At 43.1% G+C, this 13,355-nt stretch overlaps 1 protein-coding gene across 2 annotated transcripts in view; it reads right to left on the reverse strand.

The window, feature by feature from the left end:
* Nucleotides 1-9,480, reverse strand: part of LOC122552992 (solute carrier family 22 member 3-like) — a 45,453-nt gene extending 35,973 nt beyond the window's left edge. The window contains exons 1-5 of one of the 2 annotated variants that reach the window (XM_043696347.1): nucleotides 8,997-9,480; nucleotides 5,797-5,900; nucleotides 5,560-5,714; nucleotides 5,103-5,271; nucleotides 4,880-4,997 (exon numbers count right to left, since the gene is read on the reverse strand). In XM_043696347.1, coding sequence (XP_043552282.1) covers nucleotides 4,880-4,997; nucleotides 5,103-5,271; nucleotides 5,560-5,714; nucleotides 5,797-5,900; nucleotides 8,997-9,407 — 957 coding nt within the window. In that variant the 5' untranslated portion in view covers nucleotides 9,408-9,480. Of the gene's footprint in view, nucleotides 1-4,879; nucleotides 4,998-5,102; nucleotides 5,272-5,559; nucleotides 5,715-5,796; nucleotides 5,901-7,860; nucleotides 7,992-8,996 lie in introns of those variants that run through there. The other variant, XM_043696348.1, reaches the window with a different exon arrangement.
* Between the last annotated feature and the right edge of the window lie 3,875 nt (nucleotides 9,481-13,355).

Consider the following 13,355-nt stretch of genomic DNA (forward strand, 5'->3'; position numbering starts at 1 on the left):
TGGGCGGTCCGAAACCTGTTGATCTTCCAGCTGAAGGAGTTGACCCCGACTGAGTGTTGCAGACTGGCACATTCCAAGGTCCAGGACGACATGTTGAGGGACGCGCTGAAGCTTGGGGCAGCTGCCGCCAAGGCGCGGTGGGGAAAGACCACCGTGTAACATCTGCCTGCCAAAGAAGAACAGGGGGCCCGCGCAGTCATTTGGGCTCTGCTGACGCCTCAGCCGTAGAGCTGGATAGTAAATGTACAGACTTGTATATAGGAAAAATAAATTTTGATGTCTGTATGTAAAGCAATATAATGTGTGCACAACAATGGCATGACCAATTGTATAGAGATCCAAATAATTTTATGAATAAAGCATATTTTTGAAATAAAAAAAGACCCACAACTGAGCAGATGGCCCAACACAGGTGGTGTGCTGTCCACCATTCATCTCCTCAGCCAATATAATTATAGAATCCCCACAGTGTGGAAGCAGGCCATTGGGCCCATTGAGCCCACACTGACCCCCTCCCACCCCGAAGAGCTTCTCACCCAAACCCAATATAAGGAGAAAGTTCTGACTGAGCACCCTGAGCAGGACTTAGACTAGTAGCAGAGGACACCTTTCAATTACAGTGTGGGAATTCCTGAGTGAAGACTACTCCCATTGACTGGACTGAGGTCCGCTAACTACTATGACAAAGGCCCAGGCTTTGTGTTGGTGCTAGACAGCACAGCAAAACAGCAATGATATCAGACAGGTATCGCTGGCTGAAGGGGCAAGGCATGGCAATGCAAGTTGTGAGCATTCAGGTTGGCTCAGAGTGAGCAAGTACTATGATTCCAAGCCAGGAGCCCTGAACTGGTTCCTGGTGCAGTCCGTGAGCTGGGTTTGAGTGCCTGAATACACAGTGTCCTTGCTGCAGCATTACAATGAGATTGCACCTGTTGAAGTGTAAGTGAATTGGAGATGTGCCATGAGGGTTCTTAGAGGCTAGCACATGTCGGTTACCAATGTCAGTGAACATGGGATGTGTAGCTGGTTCCCTTGGAGCATCCCTGAGATGTTAGTGCCTGGAGTCCAACATGGAGGTAGTTTGGAGCAAGCAGTGAGTTGAATCTACCAGATACATGCTCTGATGCCCATGCTGAGGTTTCCTGATTTCTAGTTTGCTTGGCGAGTTTGGTACATTCAATTTGAGTGGAATAATAATGAGGTGAGCTCGGCTGTCAGCGATGATCTTAACAAATGATGATCCCCATCAACTGGCAGCTTACCACTGCCCTGTGAGAATCTCTTGTGCAAAATGTAAAAGATGAGTTGAGATAATCTTGACATTGGAATGTGACTCACCAGATTCCTGGCCTGATTTTGCCACCCATCCCACTGCAGCTCATGTTGTTCAGACCACTGTAAGACATTGCCCCACGTCTCCGCACCCAGACTGTGTGACCTTAATAGAATGGGTGCAACCCATGCAACATGAACATGAAGCCATTCAAAACCAGTTCTCCTCTGAAGCAGTTTGGTGATTTTCCAGATCTCCCTGGGTAAAATAGATGTTTTTCTGCCTTTCCTTCTACACAAATCTTCAAATTCTCTGGCTGTAGCCTTTATAAATCTTCCTGTTAAAATTGCACTCATTTATTGACCCCCCAGTCCTTTTGATTTTTTATTTTTTTCCTGACCTTTTTCCTTCTGCAAGAGTCTTTCACTAGATTTTTGAAAGTTTGCCTATTTTAATCTTAAATAAATTCTGAGGCCTTCTCAATCCTCCAGTCCCAGCCTCAATTTCTTGTGTTCTTTTCACTGTCCCTTGCAACTTCTCAATTTTAATGATGGCAAGGCTCATTGTGAGAAGTGAGAACTCTGTTTTACACTCCCTGGTCTTTCCTTTCTGGTGTTTGCACAGTTTTTTATAAAGTTATTTCTTTTTTCCTTAGGGATCACTAACTTTATTTCCTGAATCCTTCCATTTCAGAGCTCCTTAAAGAACCTCCTTCACTAAGATCGCTGTATTTTCAAAGTGTAGCTGGCATTTCTTTGCTTTCCCGGCCCAAAACTTTCTCCCAGCACTTCTTATTAGCTACCGGATGAAGTTTTGCTTCTAGAGTTCTAAGCTAGCCTTTTATGCTGCTTCCATTGTGGCTGTTGTCTCTCCCTCTCTCTCCCTCTCTCTCTGTCCCTCTGTTCAGCTACTGACTGGCTGTGACTTCACTAAATCTCCTCTTCTTCTGGTAAACTCCTTTATTCAAAGTATTTTCTAGGTTCTCAGAGTGTTTTTCACTTCATGGTAGGGATCAGATTCGTGCTTCTGCAACCCTGTAACATTTTTCCACTTCTTACCACCTCTACCAGCATTTGGTACTGGGCAAGTGTTTTTGAGGTAGTTCATTTCACCAGTTCTCCTTTGTGGTTGGCTTACCTTGTGATTAGTGGCAGAGGAGACACTGCCATAGAGTATATACAAAAGAGGCTCTGTTTTTGATAACAAGAAGGGTTACTGCTGAATATTAAGATATTTTTGATCAGCCATGCTTTCTAGGACTTTGGGACCTGGTACCAATTTGTTTGTTCCCTTTGAAAGCTCCTTCAGAACATAACATGAACATTAACTCATTCAGAATGATTACCTTTTACATCAAATTCCACTTGAGGTACAAGTTCCTTCTTTCTACCTCATCAAGCGTGCACGATTGAGAGCCATTTAAGTTAATGGTTCAGACAATATCTCGGCTAAAAGACAATGGAAGGGACCATACCCAGCAAGCTTGAGACACTTGTGACTTCAACGTTTAGACTGAAACTACAGATAGCTTTTTCCTGGAGCTAATATATACCTGTTAAATGTACTCAGTATGAAATAACCTCTTCAGGGTTTTATCCCAACACTTCTGGTCTGGGACTAACACTCACTCTTCACTCTCAGGTAACTTAGTTCATTACATATCCTTCCCTTCTCAGGAGCACTTGTCTACACAGCCATCCTATTTCAATAGGACTGCTTCAATCTCAAAGTAAAATTATTTTTTTTTAAATTCTCTAACCTTTGGGTGTTTCCCCAAACGTCTCTAGCAATTTTGAGGATCCAATTATTTACCTTGCTGAGTTGCAAAATAATTTTAAAAATGCATAAAACTCCATGAGTGGTGCACACAAACTCATTCACTCTAAAGCCCGGCCTCAAAGCCTGCTTCTAAAATAAAGCCACAGAAATACTCCAGTTTATTTGTTAACTTCAGGCACACAGGAAAACCCATGTCGCTCACGAAACAAGAATCCAAGAACCTAATCTTGGAACGAATGATATTAAAACATACAGATTTCTTTTTAAAAGCCTGAACAGGGGTGAGGGAAATGGAAATGGTCAGCCCTTCTCTAAATGTGTGCTTTGATTCTACTCTTACTTTGGTCTCATTACTGATCCTTTATAGGTGACAGCAGAGCAGCAGTAATACCAAAGTCACCCCAAAGTGTACTTAGGCCAAGACATGTCCATGTTGCTTTTATATGTTATCAGTATATATGATCTTTATAAGATATTATATAATTTGTTCACTGGGTTTCTTATTCATGAATAGTTTAGATTTCATTATGGATATGATTTGGCTGTTAATTTGTGTTGGCAAGATTAGATCTCATGGTATACAGGGAGAATTAGCCAATTGGAACAGAACTGGCTCAAAGGTAAAAGGCAGGGGATGGTGGTGGAGGGTTGTTTTTCAGACTGGAGGCCTGTGCCCAGCGGGGTGCCACAAGGATAAGTGCTGGGCCCTGTACTTTTTGTCATTTATATGAATGATTTGGATGTGAGCATAAGAGGTATAATTAGTAAGTTTGCAGATGACACCAAAATTGGAGGTGTAGTGGACAATGAGAAGGGTTACCTCAGAATACAACAGGATCTTGATTAGATGGGCCAATGGGCTGAGAAGTGACAGATGGAGTTTAATTCAGATAAACATAAGGTCCTGCATTTTGGGAAAGCAAATCTTAGCAGGACTTATGCACCTAATGGTAAGGTCCTAGGGAGTGTTGCTGAACAAAGAGACCTTGGAGTGCAGGTTCATAGCTCCTTGAAAGTGGAGTCGCAGGTAGATAGGATAGTGAAGAAGGCACTTGGTATGCTTTCCTTTATTGGTCAGAGTATTGAGTACAGGAGTTGGGAGGTCATGTTGCAGCTGTACAGGACATTGGTTAGGCCACTGTTGGAATATTGCGTGCAATTCTGGTCTCCTTCCTATCAGAAAGATGTTGTGAAACTTGAAAGGGTTCATAAAAGATTAACAAGGATGTTGCGAGGGTTGGAGGATTTGAGATATAGGAAGAGGTTTATAAAATCATGAGGGGCACGGATAGGATAAATAGACAAAGTTCTTTCCCTGGGGTGGGGGAGTCCAGAACTAGAGGGCATAGGTTTAGGGTGAGAGAGGAAAGATATAAAGGAGACCTAAGGGGCAACCTTTTCACGCAGAGGGTGGTACATGTATGGAATGAGCTGCCAGAGGATGTGGTGGAGGCTGGTACAATTGCAACATTTAAGAGGCATTTGGATGGGTATATGAATAGGAAGGGTTTGGAGGGATATGGGCCGGGCGCTGGCAGGTGGGACTAGATTGGGTTGGGGTATCTGGTCGGCATGGACGGGTTGGACCGAAGGGTCTGTTTCCATGCTGTACATCTCCATGACTCTAAATGAAATCTTGTCCATTATTTTCCTCATTTGCAGTGTAGTTCAGTAATTTCAGTGACCTTGGTTAAACAGTCCTCACAGGGGGTCATAACAGTATCTTTGGTCTTTTACACGTTTGAGGCTCTATACAGCATCAAGATTGGGGCATTTGAAATTCAGAGTTGGTTATCCGATATCCAAGCACAAAACACAATCTATTACCTCTTTGTAACTCGATGGGAGACTCTTGCCATTCTGTTCTGCAATGTTCTGGGCAATCTTCAATGCTTCTTTGATCCGCATGCGTGTCAACAACCACCGAGGAGATTCTGGGATTAAGCTAAAAGTGGAAAGAGTCAATAACATGCAATCAATTTCCATCGTGCAGCAAGCGTTTGTGGTGCAACATTAATCAATGGGAACATTTCCCGTAAATTTGAATTACCAGCAGTAAAGCAGCAGAACAAAGTTTGGAATGGTAATGGCCATTTGGATTCCTTTCCAGGATCTAATTAGATAGGCCAAACCAGGAAGTATCATTATCCCCGATGAGAAAGCTGCTTGTGTTACAACTATAGCGACTCTCCTGTATCTCGGTCCAACCAATTCTGTGGCTGAAAGAAAGAACAAGCTCATTTGCTCTGAAGGCTATAATGGTCGGAACACAATAAGACATCAAATATCATTTGACTGTAACTGATGAGCTTTGAGCTGACAACAACAGACTAGAAGACTCTTGGGTATAGCAGCACGTCTATGGAGAGAGTGAAACATTGTTGGATTATTGTGTCAACAGGAAGGATTTATGGATGGAAGCTGGCTTATGTTATTTAAAAATTGCAAAATTATACTTTTAAAGGGTATTTGCTCGAATCAAAACACATTCGGATGTAAAGGTTTACCAATCACAGCATTGGTCAAGCATATCCCTCTTCCAAATAAGCCTTGAAGGATTCGAAAAATCACAAACACTGGGTAAGTTGGTGCAACAGCAACAGCAATCCCAGAAACTCCCGTTCCAGCCAGACAGGCCAATAAGCAAAGCTTTCGGCCAAACCTGCAAATGGAAAGACTGTTTCACTTTGGCAATGAAGGACTCAAGTGGACAAGGCAATAATTAGACTGTGAGTGTCACATACCTATCTGCAGAATAGCCTGCGATCAGCGCTCCAAGGAAAAAGCCGATTTCAATACATGTTTGAGACATATCCACCTTCCAGGCATCGTCACATACAAGTTCATACTATGGAAGATGATAATACGGGAAGAAAGGGGAGAGTTTATTAACTGTATAGATGTATCATGAATTTCTGAACCTCAAATGTTACAAGTACATCTAGTTCTTTCCTGATATCATCGGCTTGCATCCAAACAGTTTCCTGGAATTTCACCCTCATACCTTCTTACTTTTCCGTAGTACTGTCAAACTCCCTTCCATTAATAATGAAGTTGCTTCATCCGGGTAAATTCTGAAAATGAAGGGTTTCCACTGGACAGCAAAATACTCAGATCTTCAATGTAAATGAAGGGTAAGGTTGGGAGAATTTTCTTTATGCAGTGGATATGCTGGGATATCAAAGGAACAACAGTAGTTTTTAAAAGGTAGACAAGGAAAGATAAATATTTGATGAAGGACACATTAAAAGGGACAGCTGTTTCAGAGAACTAGTGCAGAAGTCAAAAGCTAAATAGCTCCTATCTCTACTGAAACTGGCTGTGTTTTTGTCACTTCCTAGTGTTCACTGCCATATTCATCAATTTCCCTACCTTCATCCTGTGCATCTGGAAATCCATGATCTCTACTCCATCCGGTATAAACTCTAACAATAACTATTACCCTGTGGAGGTTTTTGGCTTTACTCCCAAAGTCCCTGAGCTCAAAAGCAAGTTTGCATTTCCTGTGAAACCAGGTTTGACTTTAGGTGTGAACTGAATAGGATTGTACATTATAGGGTGACTAAGGAATCCATACGTCATGGTGTATTGAGGGGCCAATAAGCTAAGTTGGTTCGACAGATTAGGTTAATACCAGCATCATGAGGTTAGATTCCCATTCCAGATGAGATAGACTTGGAGTTTGTCTGCTTGAGTACCCACAGTAAAAAAAAACTCACAATACTGTGCTGTGATTTGATAAATGGTTGCAAAGTGTCTGCCTTTGGACCAAGGGATGAATTTAATATGACACATCTGAAGTAATACATGCGACTCCTCTTGAGTTCACTGAATCACTGCTCCAGTTTTGATATGGCAGGTCAGCAGTGTTCCATGATATGAATAGAGATGGGGACAAGATTTGAGGTGATGTGAGTAATATCTCCACTTATCAGCATAGAAATTGATGTTACTCACATCCCGTTGCTGGACAGAATGGGAAGCATCGTCCTTCAAGACATTGTAAATAAAACTGAACTTTGCAGAATTACAAGCAAACATTCTCAGTCCATCTGTGATGAGGGAAGCATTCACAAAATGGTTAGAGTTGGTTGAACAGCATTGAGTAATTGTCAAGATTATTACAATGAATTGGAGAGGAATTGTCAACCATAAAAGACAATCCCTTTTGGGTGAGTAAGGACTAGCAAGAGTATTACTGGTTTGCTAATATTCACCCTGCTGCACATCGGTGAAACAAATTTGATCTTTAGCTACCTCGCTGACAATTGTTGTTCGTGAACCATCAAAAGACCAACCGTTTTGACAAGTTACATATACAGAAGAGAGGTACCATAACTTAAATCTGCAAGTAGTTAATCCTCTTTCAGAAATTGATTAAAACAAAGCTGGTAATTTACTTGGTTAATTTTGCCACTAACTTCTTAGGCAGAAGAAGGAATCTAAAACTCTAAAGTTGAAAAGTTAAGCTAGTCAATGAAGATAAAGTTAAAAATCACACAACACCAGGTTATAGTCCAACAGGTTTAATTGGAAGCACTACCTTTCGGAGCGCCGCTTCTTCACCTGATGAAGGATCAGCACTCCAAAAGCTAGTGCTTCCAATTAAACCTGTTGGACTATAACCTGGTGTTGTGAGATTTTTAACTTTGTACACTCCAGTCCGACACCAACACCTCCAAATAATGAAGATAATGGTGTTGTCAGACATTGAGCAATTACTGGGGGTTGATTTAGCTCAGTTTGTTGAACAACTAGTTTGCAATACCAAGTGACACCAACAGTATCGGCTCAATTCTTGCACTAACCATGGCCACCATAAAGGTTCTCTTTCTTGACCCCTTCATTGCCTGAGATGTGGTGATTATCAGGTTAAACCACCACCAGTTGCCTCTCTCGAACAAGAGATCAGCCATAAGGCCTGGTCAGTCTATGACGACTTTACCTTAAACAACTACAGTCTTTCCTCTTTTCATTATTAGTCTGCAGCTCCGGTTGGTAAAGTCTTTCTTTATGTAAAATGTATAATCTCAGTTAGAAAACAAAAGGGTGAAAATTGCATCAGAGTTCTGTGGCTGGTCTCAGTATAAGGTGGGAAGGAAACAACTTGCTAATGTAATAACACAATCTCACAATCATTGGCTGGGCACAGCTGGAGGGTTTGCACCCTGCACATTTCCTCCCCCTACCTGAGATGAGGTCAAAAGGACATGGAAACGCCAGCTCTACAGATCACAGAATGGAGAAGTTATGAAGACGTACTGCAATTTCTATAAATTATTCACAGTTACAAATGAGACTTTGCGCATTACCACTCACCAGAAGGAAAAAATAAACAGTCTTTATTACCTTTGCTTCCTGACATCCTATCAATAATTGACCAGGGTGACAACAGGCATGAGAAGCAGCAATTATGTGGGCCTGTTGCCCTCAGATCAGACCGTTTAAAGACACTTAATAGAATTTTTTTTTTTAATTTTGAGGGGTTTAGATAGAGTGAGTAGGGAGAAAGTATTAAATCACTAACCAGAGAACATACATTTAAAATCAGTGGCAAAAGAATATAAATTGAAAGTAGGAAAATATGTTTTTCACAGAGAAATATGCACCTAAAATGCACAATTTGAAAGGCAGGTGGAAACAGAGTCAATAAGGACTTTCACAACAAAATTACACAAATGCTTTGAGGACTAATTTTCAGGGTTACAAGGATAGAACTGATGGGTCAAACCTGTGTAAGCATGATGGGCAAAATAGCCTTCTTCTGTGCTGTAACCTTCTATAATTCTGTAAAACCTCCTGTTATACTTAGTGAAGTCAACCTTAAACAGGCTCACTTTCACAATTACCCATATGTAGACCAAAAGCGACTCGCAAGAGTATTACTGGTTTGCTAATATTCACCCTGCTGCACATCGGTGAAACAAATTTGATCTTTAGTTACCTCGCTGACAATTGTTGTTCGTGAACCATCAAAAGACCAACCGTTTTGACAAGGTGTGCGAAGCAAATCTCCAGATTCATTGCTGATTGATGACACAGGATCTTCACAGCTGAGAAAAGTCGCATTCCAGTCTATCTCATAGCTTTCACAGCGACTGTGTGAGGGGCTGCCTGATCTCTCCAGAGGCAAGGTATAATTCTTCTCCTGTTCCGGAGACCATCCACACCTTTGTCCCAGCACCAGTAAGCCAGGGGGACCCCTGCACCAGTGGTCTGGTGTCACTCCCAGAAAAATAAAGGCAACAGTCAGGAACGAAAATGTTACCCCACTTAAAGACAAGAGCAGGATAATCCACCTCTGGTATCTTCCAAACTCTCCGATGTCCTTTAAAATATCATCATAGGTTAACATTTTTGCCAGCTATGTTGGACAACGTGTTGCACAAAGAGACGAAGATTTACTGCTGTCCGGCTTTGCGGGCTCACATTCCTTCTATTGGACTGTCACGGTTCGCTGATACACAGTGAAACTAGTACAGAGTTCACATAAACACCACAACTGAAAACTCTGCCAAACTGCTTCAACAAGGGTATTCATAATAGCCCCCAAAATTCAGAAACACCTCTGAATACAGTCTGCCACACTAATGTGATTTAATGAAAACGTTATAGGGATATGAAAACTACGAGGGCAAATACTATGGACATACCTAGCCTATCCTTTATTGCCCTAAAGAAGATAATAGTGGGCCATCTTGTTCAAGCACTGGCAGCTCCTAGGGTGGAAGTGTTCTGTCAGTGCTGTTTGGCAGCATGTTCCAGCATTTTGTCCCAACGACAGCGATTTCCCTTCAAACTGGACTGATAAGTAACTTGATTAGAAACTTCTGTAGCCGTAGACCTGCTTCCTTCTTGCTTCGAGGACCTGAAACTCACAGCTCGGGAGGTGCTATTACAGGAGCATTGGTGAATTGTCGCATGGTATCCTGCAGATAATTCTCAATAAGTTATGATATACTTTTATGGTGGAGGGATTCATTGTTTAAGATGGCCGACACATTCGATTCAGTCTTTGGTCGGGTGGCAGCGATCTGAGTAGATCTGCCTTGCTGAGCTCTGCACCCCAGCCCAGCTGGGGTGATATTTTTACCCACCCACCTACCTTACCTTGTTTCAGAGAAAATTCCTGTTAAATGGTTTGTGAAACTGTTTAAATCCAATTGCAGCGGAGCCTCGATTGTCTGAGTGAGATGGGCAAGGCGTTCAGGTGGCCGGAAACAAGTGGTAGGTAATCCATGCGTGCTGGTTGTCTGAGTGTCTCTCAATTCTCCAGTAATTCACATCATGGTGCCGGTTAGTCGATAGCTGATTGAGTGCCAGTTATCGAACATCTCTTGATTATCCAGCAGTGCACGCCAGAATGCCGTTTAACTGATTACTGAATGCTGGGTTGCCTGGTGCCGTTTTTGCAAGGCCTTGGTTTGGATGGTCAAGGATTCGGATAGTTGGTGTTCTACTGCAAATCCCCTTTGAGCAAGCGAAGATGACTAAAGGAAAGCATACAGCCAAGCCCCAACACACGGGACACTCACCCAAAGCGTCGGGTGTGCCCACGACTGTGACTGTGGAGGCAGCTGCAGCTCCCTGGGAAGCCGAGAAAGAGGTCAGCAGAACGTCGCTGATGGACACGTGGCGATCTGAGGGGTGATCAAGGAGTTTATGGAAGACAATTGTACTCAGCTGGAACTGATTTCAGTCATGCTACAAAAGCATGAGAAGGAGTTGGAAGGGCTCAGGAAATGAGTTGAATAGGTCAAGCAGCGGACCAGGGCACTGGAGACCCAGGCTGAGTCCTTGGTAGGGCGGATCCAGGCCCTTGAGACCCAGGTCCGGGCCTTGACTGAACAGGTCGATGATCTGGAAAACTGAGGTAGGAGGAAGAATCCCTGGGTCGGTTGGGCTGTCAGAGGGAGTGGCAGGTGGGCAGCTAGCAAGTTTTTATGATGACTGGCTGCCACAGTTTCTTGGCCGGGATACTGAGGCAGACTGGGTCAAGGTTGACAGAGCTCACTGGATCGCGGTGCACAGATCCGGTCTGGGTCAGCGCCCCCGCCCCTGCCCAGTCCTGGTACAATTTCAAAGCTACAGGGACAAGTAGAGAGTCCTGGAATCTTCTTGAAGGATGGGGAAAGATCCACAGACCCTGACTTATCAGGGAACTAAGGTCATGTTTTTTCAGGATTTTCTGTGGCAGTGAATCTGTAAAAGGGAATTGTTTGATGAGGTGAAGAGAAAATTAAGGGAGAAAGTGAGGACGGCAGATGCTGGAGATCAGAGCTGAAAATGTGTTCTTCAGGGCTCATGCCCGAAACGTCGATTCTCCTGCTCCTTGGATGCTGCCTGACCTGCTGTGCTTTTCCAGCAACACATTTTCAGAAAATTTAGGGACCTTGGTATTCAACATTCAATGAGATACCCAGCAGTGCTTTGTATTAATCACAAGGAGATGGTGCAGTCAGTTAATTCCTTGGAAAAATTTCTTGGACACTTTAAAATAATTTGGATGGATTTATGGACATGGGCAATAATGTTTGTTTTTCTTTTTCTCTTGCTATGTTTTTTGTAATATTAGCTGAAAATGTGTTGCTGGAAAAGCGCAGCAGGAATCCTGAAGAAGGGCTTATGCCCGAAATGTTGATTCTCCTGCTCCTTGGATGCTGCCTGACCTGCTGCGCTTTTCCAGCAACACATTTTCAGCTCTGATCTCCAGCATCTGCAGACCTCACTTTCTCCTCCTTTTTGTAATGTTACCCTTTTCTTAAAGAAGCTGCTGTTGGTGTGTTTTTTTTTCTCTCCGATTAGGATTGGTGTTGGTATATACTGTAGTTGGGGGTGGGCAACGTGTTCATTATTTTGTCTGTTTCCCTCTATTGCTTGGGTCTGGGGTGTGACTCAAGCTGGACAGGCGAATGGGGATGTGTGTGGGAGGTGTAAGCGCTCTCTATGAGTAGGGGGTAATTAGTTTAGTGTTTTGGTTTTTTTGAATATGCCCAGCGTGCTGTAAGTCAAATTCTTCCTCTCGGCAGGTCAGAAGTGGTTGTAAAGGATTGTAGTTAGCAGTGTTCTTAAACAGTGCAACTGGAACATTAGAGGGAATCATTCGCCAGTTAAAAGGATAAAGGTGCTGGCGAGCCTCAAAAAGGAGAGGGTGGATATTGCAGGAGACTCACCTTAACGACAAGGAACACTTCTTCACAGACGCTAGTAAACCTGTATTTGAGTATATGGGTGGCGCAGTGGCTCAGTGGTTGGCACTGCTGCCTCATAGCACCAGGGTCCCAGGTTCAATTCCAGCCTCGGGCGACTGTGTGTGTGGCGTTTGCACATTCTCCCTGTGTCTGCGTGGGTTTCCTCCGGGTGCTCCGGTTTCCTCCCACAGTCCAAAGATGTGCAGGTCGGATGAATTGGCCATGGTAAAATGCCCATAGTGTTAGATTCCTTAGTCAGAGGGAAATGGGTCTGGGTGGGTTACTCTTTGGAGGGTCTGTGTGGACTGGTTGGGCTGAAAGACCTGTTTCCACACTGTAGGGAATCTATTCAAATCATCTAAAAAACATTTGAAGTTACAGCAGGACGGGTTTGATCGGGTGTTTTTCTCGTCCTTTAACACTAAGAGCAGGAGGTGGCCATACTCATTCGGAAGAATCTTCCATTTAGTTTCATAGATTGTGTTAGAGATGAATATGGCAAATTTGTTATCCTTAAGGCCCTAATAGATGGTGATGAATGTGGTATTTTGAATGTCTATTGTCCTCAGACCCAACCCCTTAAATTTTTGACTGATGCATGATCTAAGTTGATGGCCTTTGCATCGCAGCATATTATTATGGTGGGGGGAGGGGGGGGGGGGGGGGTGAGACTTTAATTGCCTTATGGATCCTGTGCTGGATAGAATGCCTAAAGGCCTCCCCAAACTCTTCTCTATGATTCTCATACATGCATGATTTCATAAACCTCTGACCCGAAAGCTAACCCTTAACCTAAACTTAACACTAACTCTAACCCTAACACTAAACCTAACTGTAAACCTAACCCTAACCCTATGTCTAATGCTAAACCTAACCCCACCCCTAGCCCTAATCCTAACTCTAACATAAATTCTAACCATAACCCTAACCCTAACTCGAAATCTAACCCTAACCCTAACCCTAACCCTAACCCTAACCCTAACCCTAAACCAAACTGTAAGCCTAACTCTAACCCTAACACTAGCCCTAATCCTAACTCTAACACAAAGTCTAACCATAACCCTAACCCTAACTCGAAATCTAACCCTAACCCTAAACCTAACTGTAAGCCT

The sequence above is a fragment of the Chiloscyllium plagiosum genome, chromosome 9 (genome assembly GCF_004010195.1).
Source record: "Chiloscyllium plagiosum isolate BGI_BamShark_2017 chromosome 9, ASM401019v2, whole genome shotgun sequence".
In the NCBI taxonomy this organism is placed as follows: domain Eukaryota; kingdom Metazoa; phylum Chordata; class Chondrichthyes; order Orectolobiformes; family Hemiscylliidae; genus Chiloscyllium; species Chiloscyllium plagiosum.